The 23,971-nt window shown below is 43.1% G+C and overlaps 1 protein-coding gene across 4 annotated transcripts in view; it reads right to left on the bottom strand.

Moving 5' to 3' along the window:
* LOC118399362 (echinoderm microtubule-associated protein-like 6) overlaps positions 1–23,971 on the bottom strand; it is an 88,028-nt gene that overhangs the window by 39,619 nt on the left and 24,438 nt on the right. For all 4 annotated transcript variants that reach the window (XM_052475277.1, XM_052475285.1, XM_052475278.1 and 1 more), the window contains exons 2-13: positions 21,963–22,122; positions 19,943–20,041; positions 19,705–19,773; positions 18,481–18,666; positions 17,964–18,099; positions 10,070–10,271; positions 8,912–9,049; positions 4,580–4,836; positions 2,757–2,969; positions 2,406–2,576; positions 2,014–2,120; positions 573–691 (exon numbers count right to left, since the gene is read on the bottom strand). In XM_052475277.1, the coding sequence (XP_052331237.1) occupies positions 573–691; positions 2,014–2,120; positions 2,406–2,576; positions 2,757–2,969; positions 4,580–4,836; positions 8,912–9,049; positions 10,070–10,271; positions 17,964–18,099; positions 18,481–18,666; positions 19,705–19,773; positions 19,943–20,041; positions 21,963–22,122 (1,857 nt within the window). The remainder of the gene's footprint in view (positions 1–572; positions 692–2,013; positions 2,121–2,405; positions 2,577–2,756; positions 2,970–4,579; positions 4,837–8,911; positions 9,050–10,069; positions 10,272–17,963; positions 18,100–18,480; positions 18,667–19,704; positions 19,774–19,942; positions 20,042–21,962; positions 22,123–23,971) is intronic.

Below are 23,971 nucleotides of genomic sequence, written 5' to 3'. Positions count from 1 at the left end.
CTCTAAATAAAAGCATAAAAGTTCATATGCTGTCTCAGCCCCTACATGGCCTATATAAGAGTGTCTAATAAACTCGGCGTGGGGAATTTTGTGTGCAGCATTTATTTCATAGCTCAAACACTGAAAGACTTCTGCCTCCCCCACGGTGAGGTCTTTAAGTTTTACAAAAAGGAAAGGACACTGAGGGAGTATTAGAGCTGCTACAGGGAAGTATTTAATGGCTGCTCGTGCTGAATCAGTAATGTTAACTGCTTCACACATCTTGAAAAAAAATTGCAAAAATGATTGAAATACTACAGCTTTGAAAAGGGATTTGCATATTCCAACAGCTGACACAGACAGGCCAATTTTAGAGAGAGAGAGAGAGAGATTTTTTCATCGCGATGGAAACACACGATTTCCTCTCAATTCAATGCAAGACATCTGTCCTTATCACGCCATTCCAAATGGTTGAGTGTCATCTCAACCAATTTGACATTGAAAAGATGACACCTAAAACACATTCTTTCTGATGAACACTCAGTAACACAGTCAAAATGAGACCCATAAGACCTGTCATAAGAGCCCATTACCCGTGGACAAACTTCAGACGAAGAGCTTCATCTGGCCCTCTCTGGCGTTTCAGGGAGCCGACCTGCTGCTTCTTCTCTCTGCTCTGCTGCCTCAGCTGGGGAAGGTCCTCCTTATACACCTGAAACAACCACACACAGTCGTCCTTCTACACCTGCAACAACAACAGTCCCTCATATTGTACATCATGTCAACCCACTATCATCCACTTTCCCCACAATCACAAGCGGCTAAGGTTGACTAAATAACATGAATGGTGATCATGTTGACTCCATGCTCCTACAACACATCATATGCTTTACCGAACCATGATATGAAATAGTACAAATAACAATCAACAAAATGAAAAGTGTTGCATGAGGACATAAATGAAGTCTTAAGAGATGCAGGGACAATAATATTTTTACCCCACACTTTAAACTTTAAACAGGCAACTCATTGATCTGTCATGAAGCAGTGTTGGCACAGCCGGCCATGTATCTCCAGAGCACACATGGCAGCGCTCCGTGTGGCACCAACCCGCATCGTCACGGCAACAAATGCAGATCCAGCTGCCAGTGGAGATAAGGCATGTGATGGATGCCATGGCAACCCAGGCGTTTTCCGACAAATAAAGTCTCAGTCAGCGCTGATCCCATACAAAGCTGCTGATAGGAGCACTCTGCTATTTGAATATATTATCTCCCCTTCCGTCCGCCTCGCAGCCTCTCTCTGCTAACATCAATCAATATCAGAATATCTCCACTCGGCACCTTCACTGACTTTCAGGATGCCTCAGGATCCTCATACAGTATATGGCTGGAGGCATTCTGACTAACAACGGGCCATTCCAATTCAGATTACACTGACTAATGTGGGTTGATCTAACAATTTATTCTCTCTCTGCCTCATCTACTGTAGGGTATTTAAACAGGGTATTGTTTAAGCCTTGAGTAGTGTGTTCTCTTGGCTCTCATGTTTTTTTTTCAGACACCAGTTTAAATGGGGCATATTCTCCTCTCATTTCATTCAACTGTCATTCTCATATATGAATATAGCATCTTCATTTGATTACCCTGTTGTCGCAGATCATTTCCCTGTGCCGCAGGAAATTCAAATGAGCCTTGTGATTTACATAAATTCACTAAAAACCCACAGTTCTCTTTTTTTTCACTAGATCTCACAACTAAACTATAGTCTATCACAACAAATTTCCGATAAGAAATGATAACTTTTAAAATTATTTTATTATTTTATTACTTCGAACAAACTGGTCAAATTAAGATCCCACAACTGTACTGACACTCGTTCTTTCTCTGCATCATGTAAGACACTCTCCCTGTTCCTCATATGGAACTTTCTCAATGTCCCTCATATCGTGCATCATCTTCAACCTGATTCCACCCACTTTCTGTCTGACCCATATAGGACTCCCTCCAGTGTCTGTAAGCTCCACACACCCACCTGTCGGTCGTAGTTGATCTGTGTCTCCTGCTCAATATCAGAGTCCAGCTCCGGGACATCAGACACGTCAGAGTCAGACTCCTCACTGTTCGAGTCTGCATGGCCATCTAGAGGGAACCGATACCAGGAGACAGTGGCAGCAAGCAAACTGATTTCACTGCTGCAACAATCACTCACATAGTCATTACATTGGCTTTTGACAACAGCATGGATATTGTGTACTGTAGTCACTCTAAGGTAGATTAATCATATGAAATAATATTTCATACACAAATCTACCCAAGAACACTTCAGCACCAGCTCAACATGACAATATGGGATCTCTCATTAGAACCATACAATACATTCTGAAATCAAACCCCCAGGTTCCTCAGGCTAAATACTGTACGTACCTTGCGGTATATTGGTCTCCAGTCCTCCGTTCATGACGCCATCAGGCAGGAACTTCCACTGGAACACAGAGTGGTCAGCCCCTCCGGTGGTCAACACCCACTGCAGGTCGTGAGACCAGTGTACGTTGGTCACGTGGGCAGAGTGGCCAATGTACTTCTTGAATTTAGCCCCTGTTCACAACATCAGGGAAAGAAAAACTAGTCAAAATGAAATGAGAGAAGGGGAGTGTGTTCAACATAATTCCCTATCTCATCATTCTATATTTGCATGGGTACACATGTATTTCTTATTGTAATGACTCCAAAGTAAAAATGGCATGTTGCATATTTAGAACAAAGACATTTACTGACCTTTCTTTAGGCAGGGGAAGCGGAACAGTTTGACCAGACCAAAGTCGTCTCCAGTAACCAGCACAGCACTGCTGTAGTTGGCGTCCACAGAGTTGACGTCACTGATGTTGGTGTACTTGGGCCAGATCCCACTCACCTCTGGACCAATCACACTTGTCCACGAGCTCCAGTGGATCCCTTTTACCTCCTCCTTAGTGGTCAGGTGCTTCCCAACTTCAGGGGAGAAAAGCAGGATGGATGACAAACATTGGCAGAATGCATGTATCTTGTAAAACCAGCTTGTTGTGCGTAAATAATATTACCTTTAAATAATGTTGACTCTGTTACAACTCTACTAACCTAGCTGCTAAGGTTCTTAGTAGGAACTAAAAGGCAATACGTTTACTCAACAAGTAGGTAAAGGTTACATAAACATGAGACTGAAGGTGTTAACAAACAAACACCCTGTTCCTGTGTTAATGAGGGGTTTAATTGGTGCAAGAAATAAACCAAATAGCAACGTAAACAAAGCCTCAAGCCGGGAGCCCTTTTCTGTCCGAAGCTTGCATCACTTGTGGAGCTCCTTTTTTAATTAGGGTCCTCAGCATGAATATTTGTGTATGTGCGTGCGCGTGTGTGTGTCACTGCATGTGCATGCGTGTGGTTTGTTAGTCTAACCCCAGGGAAGAGGGAGCTATCTGGAATCCCTATGGGACAAGTGAAATGAGAAAATCTACCATGCTTCAACACTTGATTGACGACATTCTATTATCGTAATTAATTGACTTTCTAAGAGAATATTCCCTTGGCTTTTATAATTGCAAAATAATGCAATGTTAAAAAGACAGATAAGTGAAGCAGGAAACACAAATAAACAAACACATTGAGGTAATATGTTTGGGGTAAATGTAAGAAATTACCCATTGATGTCAAATATTTTCCCTAATAAATAATAGGAAAATGTAGCAACCAAACTATTTTTTCCCCTCTCTCCTGTCTTCTCTGCAGCATAACCTGTTGCCCTCCTGACTGTCAGTCTAGACAGTCTGCCTGCTGACACTAAACACCCTGGAGCAACGCTGAGTCACTCACTCTGACAGGGCTTTTCACACAGCTCTCCAAAAACAGTGTAGTGTAGTTTGAGAGAGAGAGGTGTGTGTGTGTGTGTGTGTGTGTGTGTGTGTGTGTGTGTGTGTGTGTGTGTGTGTGTGTGTGTGTGTGTGTGTGTGTGTGTGTGTGTGTGTGTGTGTGTGTGTGTGTGTGTGCAGACAGTGGTTATGTAGTGGCTGGGAGGCTTGTGCAGCTGACTAGAGTTTTAGACAGTGCCACCTAGAAAGCAGCCTTGCCTGGGAAGAGCCTTGCTTGTGTGACAGACAGAAGAGACAAATAAGTAGAAAACACATCGGTGTTAAAGCCGGATGTGATGTGATGATTGCTGCTGCTGGTATGTGTGTGTTTAACAAGGGCTTGTTTGGCGTGGCGCTAAGCTAGCTGTGATCCACCTTCGATTCATGGACCAAATGACTGTTTACTGTCAAGCTGATTGCTGTGTGATCTGTTTACGTGCCTTCTCCCAACAAGGAAACAAGAAACCGCTACATCAGATTCAATCACGGATAGTGTTCCCAGTAAGCTGAGATAATAGGAGTTATACCATGGTTATCATGGCCTAGTTCAGAGAGACACAGGGACAATTTTGTCATTATGAAGCGTTGCTTTTCTGCAAAGTGAGTCATTCTCTAGTGACAGCAGAATCTATCAAAAGCAAAGCCAAGCTGCCAAAGCACAACATTGTCACAACGTTGCCAAAACGTGGTGGCGGCTGGTGGCGGTGATTCACTCACTTGGCATCCTGTAGAAGAGGCGTTCACCCGCACCGTCGTTGCTCTGGAGGAACTTGCTGTCGATGGACCAGTCCAGGTGGGTGATGAAGCTGGAGGACTTGTTGCACTCGCCCACCTTCTTGTAGCGCTGTGCCACGGCGTACACATCCACCAGGCCGTCATTGGAGCCCACGGCCAGGTAGCTGCCATCCGGAGAGAACTTCATCTCATGGATCACTTCCTTCCTGTCTTTAATGTGCACCACCTCCGTCATGTCCCTGGAAGGGAGAGAGGAGGGGGGAGGGAGGGAGGGAGGGAGGGAGGGAGGGAGGGAGGGAGGGAAAAGAAGAGTCAATCCCTTGGCTCTAGGCAGGAGGCTGGCTGGCTAGCTCATCTATCTAACCAACAGTGAGCAGCAGCAGATGGACTGGGCCCATTCATTGTTATAATGACTCTGAGGCCAGCTGAAACACTGAGAGGGAGCCTCGCCACTAAACTCATCTTCCTGCTGTCGCTCTCTGAGGAGGACGCATGACAATGAACCACCACAGTCTTATCACACCTGCTGCGCCCACCCAAAAGCAATTCCGCGGGCCCAGACTTGATTAACTCATATTTCAAGGGTCATTTTAGATGGGGACATAATTATGTTTTTCTGTCTAAATTGCTCTCTGGTAATGTTAATGTTGGTACGATCACAAAAGGTGGAAGGAAGTATGTAATCACAGGACGTATAGACAGTGTGGCTTCGTATTCTTATAATGTGCTGTAATTGTGAATCATAGTGCTAGTGATGTTTGTCCCTTATCCTGACAAATTCCTAACGATAAGATATGGTGAACAGTAATCATAGGGAATAACCTATGGGGAATATCAATGTATACAGTGCAGTGTGTCTCAAACAGCTATATTCAACGATGAGGTCGATAAAAAGTAACAAGTCAAACCCTTTTAAACGCACCAGCTCTCAGTCAAAATCATACAGCACAACACAACAAAGCCCCAGGCAACATAAATTCATCCAATCATAAAAAGCTGCTCCTAATGCTGTAAACCCGTTCTTTTCCGATAGACTAAATGCAAATCAGGAGCACTGTTCACTTCAAAGTGCAGCGTGAGGATTAGCCACTTCAAAACGTATTGATTAACAGCACTGCGGACCAATTTACTATAACCTAATGGAAAGTGCCAGCATACCAACTGAATCTGCTGGGGAGTAAATTAAACTGGGGCCTTCAGTCAGGCTTTAAGTGATGAATTCAGCATCTCATTTGAAGGCTGTTAAAACCAGAGGTTTCGGCCCATGGCGGCACTGTATGCTAGGTTGCATAACTTTATGGCCCTTCTTTACGAGATGTATCTGAAGAGTTTGATGCTGGAAATACTTTTGCCAGCTTTGCTATAATGCTGTAAGTATTAAAGTACTTATGAAAGCTAACTAACCAAAGTAAAAAAAAAAATGCAAGTACTTATGAAAGCTAACTAACCAAAGTAAAAACGTTCCTTAATTTCCTAAATTAAATTATTTTCCTAAATGGCCATTTGACTACTGTGAGCTTCCACTGGGGAAAAGGCACTTAAGGTAAATACACACGCTAGTGTTGCAATGTACTTTTTTGTCACAAAATGGGCGGCTCCTTGTAATACGCTCCGGGACTTAACAAGCTTGTGTATAACCTGAAAATTGAGATGCCCAGTATCATTCCTTCCCGCAGCCGTGGGGGCAATGTAGTCTGCTTGGCTCCTTGATCTGATCTATAGGCTATATAGGCTATTCATCAAAGTAGCCTATTTTGCATTGATTACCAAATGTAAATCATCTCAGCGACTGTTCAAACAGTAAACCAAAACAACACAAATCCACCCAAAAGGGTATTTTGTTTATGGGTAATAACAAGTGATTCCAGGCTATTGTGAAATGGTAGAAACTGCTGTAGCCAACTAGCTAGCCATGTGCCTTTTCTCCATGACCAAAACATGATGTTCTATTTTTAGCTGATATCACAATGAATACAACAGCAGCATATCAAACTGGGATACTATTTTAGGTTACACCAGCAAGTATAAGAATATACACCACCTGTCAAAAGTTTTAGAACACCTACTCATTCAAGGGTTTTTCTTTATTTTTACTAGTTTCTACAATGTAGAATAATAGTGAATACATCAAAACTATGAAATAACACATATGGAATCATGTAGTAACCAAAAAAGTGTTAAACAAATCAAAATATATTTTATATTTCAGATTCTTCAAAGTAGCCACCCTTTGCCTTAATGTCATCTTTGCATGCTCTTGGCATTCTCTCAACCAGCTTCATGCGGTAGTCACCTGGAATGCATTTAAATTAACAGGTGTGCTTTCTTAAAATGTAATTTGTGGAATTTCTTTCCTTCTTAATGCGTTTGAGCATGAAGGTAGGGGGGTATACAGATGATAGCACTATTTCGTAAAAGACCAAGTCCATATTATGGCAAGAACAGCTCAAATAAGCAAAGATAAACGATCATTACTTTAAGACTTGAAGGTCAGTCAACACGGAAAATGTCAAGAAGTTTCTTCAAGTGCAGTTGCAAAAACCATCAAGTACTATGATGAAACTGGTTTCCATGAGGACCAGAGTATTGAAAGACCAAGAGTTACCTTCTGCTGCAGAGGATAAGTTCATTAAGAGTTATCAGCCTCAGAAATTGCAGCCTAAATAAATGCTTCACAGAGTTCAAGTAACAGACACATCTCAACATCAACTGTTCAGAGGAGACTGTGTGAATCAGGCCTTCATGGTCCAATTGCTGCAAAGAAACCACTATTAAAGGACACCAATAATAATAAGAGACTTGCTTGGGCCAAGAAACACGAGCAATGGACATTAGACCGGTGGAAATTTGTCCTTTGGTCTGGAGTCCAAATTTGAGATTTTTGGTTCCAACCGCCGTGTCTTTGTGAGACGCGGTGAGGGTGATCGGATGATCTCCGCATGTGTATTTCCCACCGTAAATCATGGAGGAGGTATTATGGTGTGGGGGTGCTTTGCTGGTGACATTGTCTGTGATTTACTTCAAGGCAGACTTAACCAGCATGGCTACCATAGCATTCTGCAGCGATACACCATCCCATCTGGTTTGGGCTTAGTGGGACTATCATTTGTTTTTAAACAGGACAATGACCCAACACACCTCCAGGCTGTGTAAGGGCTATTTTACCAAGAAGGAGCGTGGTGGAGTGCTGCATCAGATGACCTGGCCTCCACAATCCTCCAACCTCAGCCAAATTGAGATAGTTTGGGATGAGTCGGAGCGCAGAGTGAAGGAAAAGCAGCCAAAATGTGCTCTACATATGTGGGAAATCCCTTCAAGACTGTTGGGGAGAACGCCAAGAGTGTGCAAAGCTGTCATCGAGGCAAAGGGTGGCAACTTTGAAGAATCTGAAATATAAAATATATTTAGATTTGTTTAACACTTTTTTGTTTACTACATGATTCCATATGTGTTATTTCATAGTTTTTATGTCTTCACATTTATTCTACAATGTAGAAAATAGTAACACAATTAAGAAAGACTCTTGAATGAGTAGGTGTTCTCAAACGTTTGACCGGTAGTGTATATATATTTTTTTAAATTATAACTCCGATTATTTCACATGCAGATGTGGGAGGTTAAAAATGTAGCTGGCTTGCTATGTTTTTAGACAGGTTAAAGCCTGCTAGCCAGGCTGCCAGCTAGCTAATACTAGCAAGGGAAGATGACTTTTCCTTGCTATCACAAAATAAAAAAAAGTTAAATATGTAAATAATATGCTATCACCTATCACCCCCTTGTGAATGGGAGTGGGACTGGTGAGGATATTATGTTACCAAAAGGTGTCCGCTGCTCCAAAAATCCCACTCCTCCCATGCGCACCCACACACTAGATCACCGGAGGGAAGCTTGTAGTAACCTTTAAGGTGGGTAATAGGAGATGCGTGAACTTGTAGCAGTAAAGGCGGGAGGTGATGGTCCTATACCCGATAGGAGAGTCTGGACTGAACACTGAGCTCTAAAGCAGATTATGAAAGGAGTGCTTGTTGTACTCCTTTGTAAGATTAGTCTAGGGACTACAGGTGTGGTAAGTGGTGCCTGTATTAGGGAACTAAATGTGCAAGACAGTGCGTGCTGTACTGCACTTGCCTCTAGGGACTAAAGGAGGTGGTGATATGGAAGGTGGGAGTTTGTTGTACCTGACACTCGGACCTAAAAGTGTTTGTTTGTGGATGTTTTCTGTAACTGTGAGCTACACGTGTGTGAGTGAGTGGGTGTTAGTTTAACTGACTCTAGGGACTAAAGGTAGGTAGTGAAGGTACATTTTAGCAGTACCTGACTCGGAGCACGGTGAAGGAGCCGTCCTTCATGCCCAGAGCGAGCTGAGAGCCATCGTTGCTGAAGGCCACACTGCGGACTGCCTCCTCCATGTTACAGCGAGCTATCAGGGCATGGTCTGCCAGGCTCCACAACCTGAGAACACCACACATGCAGGCATGCACGCACGCAGCCACGCACAAACACACACATGCACACACACACACACACGCACAAACACACACACACGCACAAACACACACACAGTCATAACCAATCAGCACAGTTTCAGCTATGAACATGGCTTCTGGAGCCACACCCACTAGAAAGTATTAAGTGAAGAAGATATCAGTAGCAGCCAAGTGACTAAGACAGACGTTTTAATGAGCTAGTTACTGCTGCAGGGTGAGGGCTTGAATTAAGGGTTACACTTTATTTTAATAGTCCGTAATAAACCATTTATAAAGCATTTACAAAAAGATTGCATAATGGTTACGGTTGGGTTAGGTTATGTTATGTTAAGGGTTAGGGTTAGATAGTGCTCACTTTAGATTAGGGACTGCAAAAATACTTTACTTATGATTAATAGATGGTTTATAAATGTGGGCATAATGATTAATAGATGGTTTATAAATGTGGGCATAATGATTAATAGATGGTTTATAAATGTGGGCATAATGATTCATGTATGGTTTATTAGGGACCATTAAAATAGATAATAAGTGTTACCAGGCCCACAGAGAACTCTGTCTCTCCTGGTAGAAAGGGGTTGTGTGTGGCTTCATTATCAAGTGTCTGTCCCCTGCACAGGCTGGCACTGTGACTTTTCTATAGCTAGCGCTGAACTCTGGGCTAGAACTGTCCCGGTTAGAAATGTGTAGAACAGTGTCTGACAAACTAAGGGCTGTCTGAAGGAGAGGAGAACCAGTGAACCAAGAAGGACGAGTAGTACTACTGGTCAGGGTTCACTGAGTGTATGTAATTAAGATGAAAAGTCTGGATGAAGTGGTACATTAAAATAGAATGAACAGGGATGGTGGCCTGGGTAAACTGAGAAAGGATAAATTAGGGAAGAAAGCTCTGATGATAACTACAGGGTCTATAAAGATGCTAGTGTAAAGACGCTTCTGAGGGAGCTGATGTATGAGCTAAATTACTGCTGGAGTTAAGACTGACCGTACAGATCGGTCATCACTGCCGGTCACAGCAAGCGGTTTCTTGGGGTGGACGTCCAGAGCCCAGAGCTCTCCCTCACAGTGACCCTGCATGATGAGCAGAGGCTTGTCTCTGTCCCGAACCATCACCTCAAAGATCTCACTGTCCTGCGTCCCCGCCAGGATACGGTCTGCCCTCCAACACACACTACGGATAGACAGCCCTGAGAGGGAAAGAGAGGGAGGAGGGAGGGGGAGGGATAAAAATAAAGAGATATGGAGAGAGACAGAGAATTTTATTTTTTTAAATTTATTTTACCTTTATTTAACCAGGCAAGTCAGTTAAGAACAAATTCTTATTTTCATTGACGGCCTGGGAACAGTGGGTTAACTGCCTGTTCAGGGGCAGAACGACAGATTTTAACCTTCCGGTTACTAGTCCAACACTCTAACCACTAGGCTACCCTGCCGCCCCAGGATGAGAAAGACACCGCAAATAATGAATGCTCTGTCGTGTAAAACCAAAGAAGGGGATTGAATACAATCACACCCGTTCTTCAGCAGGTGATGAAGGGTAGCATCTAATCCATTTCATTGTGTATTACACTTCAATCCAGAGATAGAAACTATTACGTTCAGACAACTTTCAGGTGGCAAGTTCTTCACATAGTGATGTGTGACTAATACAGGTCGACTTTCATTTCAGGAGAGAGAAATGAAGTAGACAACTCTAGAGGGAGGAACAGATTGAGCTGCTACAGTGAAGGCACTTCAAGCAACAAGACATCAACAAGACATCACCCAATGCAAGACATCACCCAATGCCCCTCATTAATACTAAATAGTCTTTAAATCAGTCACGAAAAGCACAGCTACAAATCCTCAGGCTCTTCCTAAAACAACACCTCACTAACATCACACAATATGAAAAATATATATAAAAATACATGGCAACCAGAAACCAGCTACAGCCAATATAGAGATGTAGGATCTTAATTTTAGCCAGTTTGCTACAGCAGAAAAATAATCCTGTAGTAACAGGAAATGTGAATTATAATTCATGTACATTTTTGTAGGGGTTGATGAATGTTTTGTTAGGGCAAATCAAGTCTGACATTTCAAAATGGCAATTACACATTTTAGAAGCCTTTTAAAAACTCAAATACACTACAAAAGTGATCAAATTAAGATCCTACATCTGTATAGGCTAACAGAATACCTCGCAACCGAAACCAGTCTCATAATCTGTGTGTATGGACAGAATCCCTGGCAACCGGAGTAACATGAACTAGAGTTAATTGGCTGCACAATACACTTCAGCTTTGACACCCTGGGGGGATAACCATTTCTAAAAAGTAATTAATGTGGATTCTTATCTCAGATTTCGTCTCACTAAAACTGATCCATAGTTAGGAATCAAACCTTCACTGGGACTCAAACTTTCAAGAACAGAAGTAGGAAATCCCTTAATACAGAGGATACAAAAATCATTGGGTTCTAATCTAGAGCCACAAACTGTTACGAAGGTTTTTGGCATTTCTACTAATTTCTCAGATTTGGTCCTTCTGTACATACAGACACGTACACTACAGTCACAAGACGCAGGCCTTCTTATTGTCCCTAGAATATCTAAGCAAACAGCTGGAGTCAGGGCTTTCTCCTATAGAGCTCCATTTTTATGGAATTATCTACTCAGAATTATCTATACTCAGCCTTGTCTCAGGGTAGTAAATTGGTGGTCTGTTGATATCCCTCTAGTGGTGTGGGGGCTGTGCTTTGGCAAAGTGGGTGGGGTTATATCCTGCCTGGTTTGCCCTGTCCGGGGGTATCGTCGGATGGGGCCACAGTGTCCTCCGACCCACCTCTGTCTCAGTTTCTATGCTGCAATAGTCTATGTGCCGGGGGGCTACGGTCAGTCTGTTACATCTGGTGTAATTCTCCTGTCTTATCAGGTGTCCTGTGTGAATTTAATTCTCCCTCCCCTCCCGGAGGACCTGAGCTCTAGGATCATGCCTCAGGACTAGCTGACCTGATGACTCCTGGCTGTCCCCAGTCCACCTGGTCGTGCTGCTGCTCCAGTTTCAACTGTTCTGACTGCGGCTAGGGAACCCTGACCTGTTCACCGGACGTGCTTCCGTGTCCCGGACCTGCTGCTTTGACTCTCTCTCTCTTTACCGCATCTGCTGCCTTGACCTCTGAACGCTCGGCAATGAAAAGCCAACAGACATTTACACCTGAGGTACTGACCTTGCTGGTCATCTATGAACGTTTGAACATCTTGAAGAACAATCTGGCCTTAAATGGCCATGTACTCTTATACTTTCTACCCGGCACAGCCAGAAGAGGAATGGCCACCCCTCAGAGCCTGGTTCCTCTCTAGGTTTCTTACTAGGTTCTTGCCTTTCTAGGGAGTTTTTCCTATCCACCGTGCTTCTACATTTGCATTGCTTTGGGGTTTTAGGCTGGGTTTCTGTGTAGCACTGTAAAAAGGGCATTATAAAGAAATTTGATTGACTTGTGTTTGGAAAAGATGGGTTGCCTGTTTTGCATGTTATTTTGACATTAATATGGGTCACATATCACTTTGCAAACAATGTAAATAAATAAATAATAATATTAGAGTTAATAAAGGGGGGCAGCCAGCGGAAAATACGGAGCATAGCGGTTGGTAATGTTCTCTAGTTGCGCTGTGATTGGGTAATGTTCTCTAGTTGCGCCGTGATTGGCTCAATGTTCTGTCACTCATGGGGACACTATGTCCCCGGCAAATCTAAGGGTAGAGCTCGAAAATTCCAGCACCTTGGGTGCTACCATAGAGTTATATTAGAAGTGCCCATCCAATGAGTCTCAAGGTCATTGGCCACAGATAAAATGATGTCAAATAATGTTATATCTACAGCAGCTTTGATTGGACTGTTCATATCAACATCATACTTTCAAAAGTCATGAATCAAGTAGACAATCTACTGGCAAATGCTTTTTAACCCTTGTCATATGAAGAGAAATAATGAAGAGAAATCTATCGGTGCTCATTGGCCATTGGACATAAACACTACACAACAAGTTGGAAATCGCAAATTCAACAGTGAGTAATTTAGAAGGAATCAGTTGCTAATTGCAAGCATCACAAAGCAATCACTGGTCTGCTATTCAGTGGAGTAGGTGTGTGGTCCCAAGTCTGAAAAAGCTTAAAAACATTCAACATTGGCCATGCTGTCAATCCAGCATGACTTCTGCCACGCTCAAAACAACTGGAAACTCTGACTTCAGTGAGTTCCAGAAAACTGGGAACTCTGAAAATAGGTTTTGAACGTTCATCCAACTCGGAATTGCAAGTCGGGAACTCGGGCCTCTTTCTAGAGCTCTGACCTGAAGATCACTGATGATGAATCATGATTCAACCTTGTTTTTTTCCTGAGTTCCCAGTTGTCTTGAAAGCTCCATAAATTCAGAGAATGCCAGACTTTGATGACAAAGTTTGATGACAAAATTTGCCCCATGAAGGACAGCCGCGCCACCTTCCTGTTCAAGTGAGTACAGCACAACAAGGAGTCCAAAAATGTCTTGCATGCTGTTGCATAAATTATGTTATATCCCAGGGAGATATGTATACTATAGCTAAGAAAGTAATACTACGTGTATATTGTGTAGTAAGTTGTTAGTAGCCCATGTGCCTCACCCTAATAATTTGGTCCCTTTCCCCTCTTAATTTCACCTACTGTTCTGACTTGGTGGTGCACATGTAGCCTATAGCCTGTTTTAGAGAAATGTAATCATTGAATATTGTAATCATCATTGTCTGCTTATATGCCCCCTTTATTTATCCTACGGTTCTGACTTGATGTACAGAGAGAACAATGTAAGAACTGCCGTTGTTCTGAATTCTGTCGCTGTACATTTCAAAAGTGCTGATCAAATAGAGCGGCACGTTTTGCTCTTAATTGTAATCAGAGGGTTCATATAAATACTATGCATGCCAATCTCTCTTCGCTAAGAGTTGAGGAGAGACAGACTGCATCACCTCTTCTTTTTATAAGAAACATTAATGTGTCAAAAATCCCAAATTGTTTGCATACACAGCTCTGACACACACACTTATCCCACCAGACATGCCACCAGAGGTCTTTTCACAGTCCCCAAATCCAGAACAAATTCAAGAAAGCGTACAGTATTATATAGAGCCTTAATTGCATGGGAACTTCCTTCCATCTCATATTGCTCAAATTAACAGCAAACCTGGTTTACAAAAACAGATAAAGCAACACCTCACAGCACAACGCCTCTCCCCTATTTGACCTAGATAGTGTGTGTGTATGTATTGATATGTAGGCTACATGTGCCTTTAAAAAAAATGTATGTAGTTCTGTCCTTGAGCTGTTCTTGTCTATTGATGTTCTCTATTACTCATTCTGTATTATGCTTCATGTTTTGTATGGACCCCAGAAAGAGTAGCTGCTGCTTTTGCAACAGCTAATGGGGATCCTAATAAAATACCAAATACCAAATTGTTGCATTTGACTACGTCTGTCCTCGCACTCCCATTAAATGTCTTAATCGAAATGACGTATTGCCTCTTATCCGCTCGTCGTTCCCTGCCATAGTTTGTACATCTCAATTGTCAGTAGAAACCACATTTTGTTTAAGCAAGTCAGCCATATCAGCAATGTTTTTTATATATCAGCAATGTTTTTTATATATCAGCAATGTTTTTTATATATCAGCAATGTTTTTTATATATCAGCAATGTTTTTTTTAAAGGCAGTAAATGAGGCCGAATGATCTATTTTACTACAAGACAAGGCTCCGCTGATAGCCAGGTGTAGCAGTGGTAAGATGTTGGGACAGCTTTATGTAGGCCCTAACAGGTTGTGGGCACCGATATAGTGAAATGAATCAAATCAAAGTTTATTTGTCACGTGCGCCGAATACACCTTACAGCGAAATGCTTACTTACAGGCTCTAACCAATAGTGAAAAAAAGGTATGAGGTCAAATCAAATCAAATATATTTGTCACATACACATGGTTAGCAGATGTTAATGCAAGTGTAGCGAAATGCTTGTGCTTCTAGTTCCGACAACGCAGTAATAACCAACGAGTAATCTAACCTAACAATTCCAAAACTACTACCTTATACACACAAGTTTAAAGGGATAAAGAATATGTACATAAAGATAAAGATAGATGAACAATGGGTTAGTAAAGAAATAAAACAACAGTAAAAAGACAGGCTATATACAGTAGCGAGGCTATAAAAGTAGCGAGGCTACATACAGACACCGGTTCGTCAGGCTGATTGAGGTAGTATGTACATGTAGATATGGTTAAAGTGACTAGGCATATATGATGAACAGAGAGTAGTGTATTGTTTAGTGTTGTGTAGTGTTGTGTAGTGTTGTGTAGTGGCTTTAAAAAATGTTTTTGCTCCACCAACATTGACATGTTAAAATTGCCACTGGTTACAATACTTTGACTGGCCAACAAACACCCAACAATGCCATTATCTAATCCCAGGGTGTACCCGGTGTCTGTGGGGCTTTCAGATATTAGTATTCCCCACCGCTGGGGCTGGCTGGGGACACAGAGCTTTTCTCTGCTTTAACCACAGACAGACAGGCAGCCACTGCTCAGAACAGAGGAGGAGAACAGAGGAGCATAGGAAGGGAAGAGAGAAGACCCTCATTGATAATACATGAGTGCCACTGATGGTTTCCTCAATTTAGCAGGAGGCATAGAGCAACAGGAATCCACATGAAAATGCTATGAAAAAGGAGAGTTTACTAAATGTCATCTGTCAAAGGTTTCGATTTTTTTTTGCGATCTTAACTTCTCTATTCTGTTTTATCCATACCTCACAGTCAAACTCTCTCAGTCCCCTAGAATATAACCATCTTTCGTTTCTCTGTCTGATTGGACTAACATGGCCTGCTCTGGCTCGGATGAATGGAAATGGATGAGTGGCATATTTGAACTTAGTGGTCTCTCTCTCTGTCGGTCTCTCTCTCTGTCCTCTGTATCTGTTCCCAGTCAACAGATGTCAATGATACATCCATAGGGACAGGCTAATAAATCATCATGTTTAGCTCTCAATGAGCTAAACACACATCGGCCTCTATTAGGCAGCACAAACAGACTGACTTAAGTGACCTACACATTATCCCTGGTTACAGTATTTTACCCCCTGTACAAATACATCAGTGTCTGGATCGACCTATTCACACACCTCTGCCACAGAAGCGTGGACTCTGACCCTTAAATCCATAGACAGCACAGTGCACACACAACCCTGTGTGCTTAGATGGATCTCCTCATAAGGACGTGCCTCTTATCCGCTGTCTCTCCATCACCCAGCTACCCTAATTACCCATCATACCCCAGGGACAAGCACAAACATGCAGACTATGACATGGTTTGATCAGCTGTGGCCCCTGACGTCCCCCACGAGCCTGTGAAGGGCCTGCCTGCAAATGCACACAGCTTAGACTGTGATGTTTAATTGATGAGAGGGCTAACACTCACCAGCCATTTAGCCCCATGCTACCTTCACACCTGCTCCTGTCTGTATCAATTCAAGTATTGAATACAGAATAGGGCTGGAAATTGCCAGGAACCTCACGATACGATATTATCACGATACATAGCTGCCGATACGATATGTATTGCGATTTTTCCGATTCTATAATTGTGTTCATTGTCCTTAGCTTATGCCTGCCCATACCATAATCCCAGAACTATGACAACAGTAAACCGCTCACCCACACAACGCCACACACGCTGCCTGCCATCACCCTGGTACAGTTGAAACCGGGATTCATCCGCGAAGAGCATACTTCTCCAGCGTGCCAGTGGCCATTGAAGGTGTGCTTTTGCCACTGACATCAGTTACGATGCCAAACTGCATTCAGGTCAAGACCCTGCTGAGGACGATGAGGCATGCAGATGAGCTTCCCTTAGATGGTTTCTGATAGTTTGTGCAGAAAGTATTTGGTTGTTTAAACCCACAGTTTCATCAGATTTCTGAGTGGCTGGTCTCAGACCATCCCGCAGATGAAGATGGCTGATGTGGAGGTCTTGGGCTGGCATGGTTACACATGGTTTTGCGGTTGTGAGGCCGGTTGGATGTACTGCCAAATTCTCTAAAACGACGTTGGAGGCAGCTTATGGTAAATAAATGAACATTCAATTTTCTGGCAACATCTCTAGTGGACATTCCTGCAGTCAGTATGCAATTGCACGCTCGCTCAAAACTTGAGACATCTGTGGCATTGTGTTGTGTGACAAAACTGCACATTTTAGAGTGGCCTTTTATTGTCCCCAGCACAAGTGACACATGTTTAATGATCATGCTGTTTAATCAGCTTCTTGATATGCCACACCTATCAGGTGGATGGATAATCTTGGCAAAGTAGAACTGCTCACTATCAGGGATGGAAACAAATTTGTGCACAACATTTGAGAGAAATAAACTATTTGTGCGTTTGGAAAATTTCTGGGATCTTTCATTTCAACTCATGAAACACTTTACATGTTGTGTTTATATTTTTGTTCAGTATAATGTCGTCCAAAATGATATTGCGATATGTTACTGTATGATCATACATCACAGGTAGAGCCAACCAACATGGACATATCACATTTCATCTGAATGCAGTCGGGGTTACAAACTGCATAACCACATTTTGACACGAATGCAAAGAAAGAGGTGAATACCAGAAAGAAATACCCAAAATAAATTGCAACTTTTCATGAGGCCATTGACTTTAAAGCCTCGTTGTTTGGGATGATCAGAAGTGTCTCTTGGGGATATAAGTCTTGCACTAACTTTAGCATCATTAGCTTATGCAATTGGCTGTTTAATTAGAACCATTATATATTATCACCAAGAGCTGGTAGTTAAACCAGGTTCCCGAGGCCTACCTTTATACCCCTGCTCAGCCTCCCGAAGGTCGATCTTGGTGATAGGCTTGAAGTCCAGATCCCAAAGCCTGACACAACCGTCACGTCCCCCCGTGGCGAAGCCCTCCTCACAGGCATACATGCTGAAGATCCCAGCCTACACACAGTGCAGTCAACTTTAGTCATAGGCAGGGGGATTATCAAACGGTTCTGTGCATAGAAAACGGTACTTGGAAAGGGATATGATTTCAATAGGAATGTGGGTCAAAAGTCTATTTCCGTATTGGAGACACAAAAAGGGGGCAAAATCATTATTTTCAATGCTTTTAAAGGCCTTAGAGATTTAAAAAGAAGGTTTCAGGGTAGGGATGCAGAGGGAGGGAAGGAGAATTGAGTAAGGGGGATTGAGTTACTTCAGTGTAGGGGTGTAAGAGATTATAGGTATGAGAGGGATGGGGTTTAGCTGGAGAGGGTGTTTGGATGTCTGGAAGTGTACAATCAATGGGTCTTGAGAATTAGAGTGACGTATTTCACTCACTCCATGAGCTGCTTGCACCGTGCGTAAAAGGTTCAGTCCTTTCCACACGTAGATATCCCCATTCAACGCCCCAGAGTATGTGACATCATCTTTAGCCGATGCCACACACAAAATGGTCTGTAGATCCCCCGTCTTCCCGAATATCCCCCGTTTGGGCGTCAACGCATTGCCACAGAGAGCCCAGAACTAGAGACATGGAGAGGGGGAAGCGAGTAAAAGGAGAAGGAGAGATGAGACAGGAAATGGGAGAGATGTACAAGTAGGCATAGGTAGGGGAAGGAAAGGCGAAGCAAGATAATTAGAGAGGTGAAGAGAAAGGTGGATAAAAAAGGCAATGGGAGGAAAGAAAAAAGAAAGGTGGATGATGACAGGAAAGGATCGAGGGTAGAGAGAGAGAGAACATGAGCTCAGAGATCAGCTGCTGTCACAGTGCGTTTGGAGAACCGTTGCTCTAAATCACGACTGCTCATTTGCCAGCCTGATCACCTCAGGGTAGATAGCATGGGGCTTATTTCTAATAAAGCTCACAGCGGTCAGTTAAGAAGATTCCCTGTCCATGAAAGCTGTTTTATGGCCAAAAGGCACAATAGGCTCAACTATTTAGTTTTCGTACCATAACTGGATATGCATAAATATATTGATATATATATACAAACAAAACAACAAGAAAACTGATTGTCCATTGCTACTGTGTGTGAGGCATATGTATTTACATATTTATTGTAAACTGAGGGCTCTTCTGTAAGTTCAGTGTTGTGTGTTTTTTTGTGCGCGTGCGCGTGTGTGTTTGTGTGCTTGTGTGTACAGTAGGAGACAGCCCTTCCGGAGGGGAATGACAGAACAGATTACTGCTTTTGACTGAATAGAAACTGGCGTCCTCCAACTGCTCTTCACGCGTACCCATTGAAAACAATATGCCTCAGTCCCCCTAACACCACTTTCTCATTCTACTGCTAGAATATCTGATAGCGCCCGACTTACTCCTCCACTGACAACATGTCATATTGTTTATGAGCTTGTTCCAAAGGCAGCTTTTAACAACAACCGTATAAACGTATGACATGTTCAATAACTTGAATAGACTGATGGCCGGCTGCACTGAGTGAGGGTGACCCATCTCAACATTGATAGCTTCTCATGTGTTATTTTTGAACTTGGCTCAAAGGTAATGTATGGACTGACTGGACAGCACAGAGCATACCGTGTTGTTATTGTGAAGCTCACCTTTATGTGTTTTACCCCACAGCTCACCAGCCGGTTCTGCTGAAAGGGATCCCAAGATATATCGAAGATCTGAAAGACAGCCAAGCCATTAACACACATGCATTTCCTGTCCTTCACACAGAACGCCATGTCGCACACACACTGTGTACTCACACGTGTACTCACTACAACTGAATCAATACACAACGCACACACACACTCAAATGCCAACGTGCGCACAGCACACACAACAGCTTACCCTGTCTGAATGTCCTGTCGCAGTGGCCAGAACCTTTCCTTTCTTCCAGTCCCAAACAGACACTGTATTTTTGGCATCCAGCCCCACAGAAGCCAGCCGCTGAAAATGAGAAAAGGGGGAAACCATGAATTAATCTGTGAATAAAGGAAAGAGACTGTTTCTATTCAATGGAGGAAGATGAATACATCTTAATTAATGTACTGTAAACGGAGGCAAATAGTCATATTTTCATAATCAATGTATCTCTACGACGGGACATATGACAGAATTGTTCCATGTGACAACTGCAGAGACGCACACAGGCAGTGCAGACATGTGCAGATAATACAGTAGGACCTTAAACAGCACTATTCAAAAAGCCTTCTTTATTTTATCACACCGGCTGTAGAAAGGAATGGAATGCAAATTGTTTCCAATTAGTCTGGCGTCAATTACCATTCAGCGAGTTAATTGTTAATTACCCATTTTATGACTTAGACAAAAGAGCTTGGCCTTTAGGAACATTTGGACAACTGTCTCCGGGTGAATATTGGGGTGACAATGAAACATTAGATAGAAAATAAATTAGACCTAAATGTAGGGATATTTCAGATTTGATGCTCCAATATAAAATAAGTATGGGCCATTCTACTGACTACAAAAGAGAGGAGATGAATGCCAAATGTTAGTTGACCTGATGTGCTGTTGACTTTACAATGAAACGGTAATGTGTGTTTCCATTAATCAATGCATTTCAGTGATAGAGAATACATTCTCTTTTCAGCAGGAAGACATGTTTTGTCATATTTGTGGTTTGCCACAACCATTCATCCACAAACCCATTTAAATCCCAACCAAACAAGACATCCATCTGTGTTATATGACATCTCCCAGAGTTGTTTACCTGCTCTACCCACAGGGGTTTCCAAGAAATCAGCCATTTAATGCATTTCAGAATGGAGCTAATAAAATGAAAAGGCCTAAATGTCTTTATGATTGACTAAGGGTCTGAGGTAAACCTTGTTTACTGCGCCTCCCTGGTTGGTCTCCATTACAATGTAGCAGTAATGTGGACTGGTGGCCAGTGGCAGGAAGTGATAAGACTTGTTGCATTAGCCCTGGTAGCATTAGCCCTGGTAGCATTAGCCCTGGTAGCATTAGCCATGGCTCTACTCACCCACCCTTCCTCTTTCTCCCCCTCCCTCTCCATCCCAGACACATTCTTCACCAGCCGCAGCCTCCTCTCCAAAACCACAATGAAGGCAATGACAACAGCTGCCTGCCTTCCTTCCTTCCTTCCTGCCCTTCCTTCCCTTCCTTCCCTCCCTCCCTCCATCCCCTCCCTTTCCCCTTCAATCTTTCCTGTGTGTAGCCTACTGGTCTTGTATGGGGGACGTCAACAGGCTGCTGCTGCTGTAGGAGACTCTCACGGAGCCCCATACATCAAGCTAAAGGTCATAGGAGACTGGTGCTGTCCCAGCATTCCCCCCAGTAAACATGGGCCATCATGATTCATGGCAGAGCCGTATATCATCCCCAACCTGCACAGTTACCCAGCAGGCTTCACTTCTCAGCAACCCATCACCACAATACCATTCCCATGGCTATAGGCTATGTGAGACATAAGGCACATTTACATATGATATAATTGGGAGAAATCTATGAATTATGACCCTTCAATGATGGAGCATTCACATTGCTGTGTGTCAGAGTATTGTTGTTTTTCAGTCAGACTCAGATCATCAAACAGATTTGCCTTGGTAACAGGGTGATAGTACAGGAACCCATCCACTCAGAGAAAAAGTGGATGAGAGGTGTGCATGTGTGCCTGTATGTGTGAGGTGAAGTGTGTGTGTGAAGTGGTGCGTGCTTGGCTATGTGTGTGTGTGTGTGTGTGTGTGTGTGTGTGTGTGTGTGTGTGTGTGTGTGTGTGTGTGTGTGTGTGTGTGTGTGTGTGTGTGTGTGTGTGTGTGTGTGTGTGTGTGTGTGTGTACGTCTGCTTGTGTGCATGCTTGCTGGCATGAGGTGGTGTGTGTCTCACCTGTCCATCTGCGCTGAAAGCCAGGCAAGCCACCCCATGGGAGTGTCCGTCCTTGAGGATAGAGATGGTCTGTGCACTGAAGGTGTCCCACACACAGATGTAGGGCTCCTTCCCCACCTGACCTGTTGCCACCAGTGACCTCTCAGGATGAAGGGCAAGGCTGGAGAAACAGGAGAGGAGACATAACAGGAAATACCAGCGCAAGACATTTGGATTAAACATGTATATAACCTGTTTCTGGTTAAACCATGTGCTTGACTCATTGTTGACATTAATAATCATGTCAGTATACACAGTGTTTGATACTTTGTCAATAACTATTTTCAGCCTTATGTGTACAATCTGAAACTCATAGGTTACAGACGCCACAGTGGGTCCTTGGTAGCTCCAGGCACCAACCTGCCTCCCTCGTTCCCTTTCTCCATCTTTCTCTCTATCCTTCCCTCTCTCCACATGTTCCTCATTATCTCTCTATCTCCCCTCTCTCTTTCCCCCTTTCTCTCTCTGCCACCCCTCTATTTTTATATCTTTATCTCTCTTTCTCTCTCTAGGGAGAGAAGAGTCCTGCCGAAGAGTACCCACAGGTCATTGTGCTCCTTTATGAAAGGTGCACCGGTGTTCTATAAATACATGAGGTTAATGGCATCATTACTGAGGCCTGCCTGAGCGTCAGACATTAGTGTGTTAGTTGCATCAGCCACACAGGGTCAGGGATCATCACACCACCAATGGACTGAGGAGAATACCGTGCACAGTTACGCTCAACACGGTGAGCCCTCTGTGACCTTGACCATGGACACTGTACAGAGGACAAGCGGTAGCCTACCAAACTGAGCCTTGGCATTGAAAATAGTCCAATTGTAAAAATGGGTGTAAAATTACAATTTCTATCAAGAGAAATAACCTGACACTACAAAGCAGACATGGTAGTACACACTACAAAGCAGACATGGTAGTATACACTACAAAGCAGACATGGTAGTACACACTGCAAAGCACATTTTCATGTCTTGCTCTCTCTTTCTCTTTCAACGCTTTCTCAGTCTGTGAATATCTTTCTCTCTCTGTGTGCTCCGTCTGACTGTCTCAGACTCTTTCATCTCAAAGCCTCTTTCTGCATGAAGCTCATGGCTGTAAATCTGGGCTTGGAGCTCTGCCTGGAGCTGAGGCTCAGCAGAGGAGAGGATGAGGAAGTAGAGAAGGAGGAAGAAGGGATAAATAAAAGCTGTGAGAAAAGGAATGGAGGTAGGGGGAGAAATGGAGAAACCCTCATGCAATTTGAGTGAGAGAAAGACAGAATGGGAGAGAGAGCTCAACTCTACTCAGCTGACTGTTCGGGAGGTTTCCCACACAGTATGGAAGCATGCATTCCCAGACAGTCAACATCCCAGCTGGCCCTAATATAGCACATGGGGATGAGCAGAAGTGCAAAGCTAGCTGATGGAGATGGAGAGACTACGACATGCTGGCTCATGTGTTTCAATGGGCTGTTGGGTTGCCAGGGTCAGGAGCAGGAGCAGAGGGACTGCACGTGAAGAGATGCATCAGAAGATGCTCCATTCATGCAGTGTGTGATGGCAACCCAGCCAGCCTGAGAGGAACTCACTGTACTGTGACTGATGGATGAACCTTCTGATTTATTGACAGCTACAATCATTATGAATGTGTTAGGGGTATTTAATGTTATGCATACAATACTGTGCAGTTTTCAATACATTCTTTGATAAGTATGTACACTATACCTTTACCAGTGGTTAGATTACATAAACAACATGAGCCAGAAAGAAAAATGTGTATTTTAAAGAGAAACCAACTTGTCTTGTTTTCACTCCATAAAAGAACATATGTAAAATCATTATGCATACAAATGATATAATTGATGAGATCATTTATTGTACTAATGCATTATTCATAGACAAAATGCTAGTGAAGGACACAGAGTCAGTCCCAGTGGGACCGGACTGCAGTAACGGACTCCCGTCACACAAACAAACAGTAATGTGACATTC

The sequence above is a fragment of the Oncorhynchus keta genome, chromosome 2, assembly GCF_023373465.1.
Source record: "Oncorhynchus keta strain PuntledgeMale-10-30-2019 chromosome 2, Oket_V2, whole genome shotgun sequence".
NCBI classification, from domain to species: Eukaryota; Metazoa; Chordata; class Actinopteri; order Salmoniformes; family Salmonidae; genus Oncorhynchus; species Oncorhynchus keta.
Note: the sequence above shows the minus strand (reverse complement) of the source record. Positions and strands in the feature narration are given on the sequence as shown.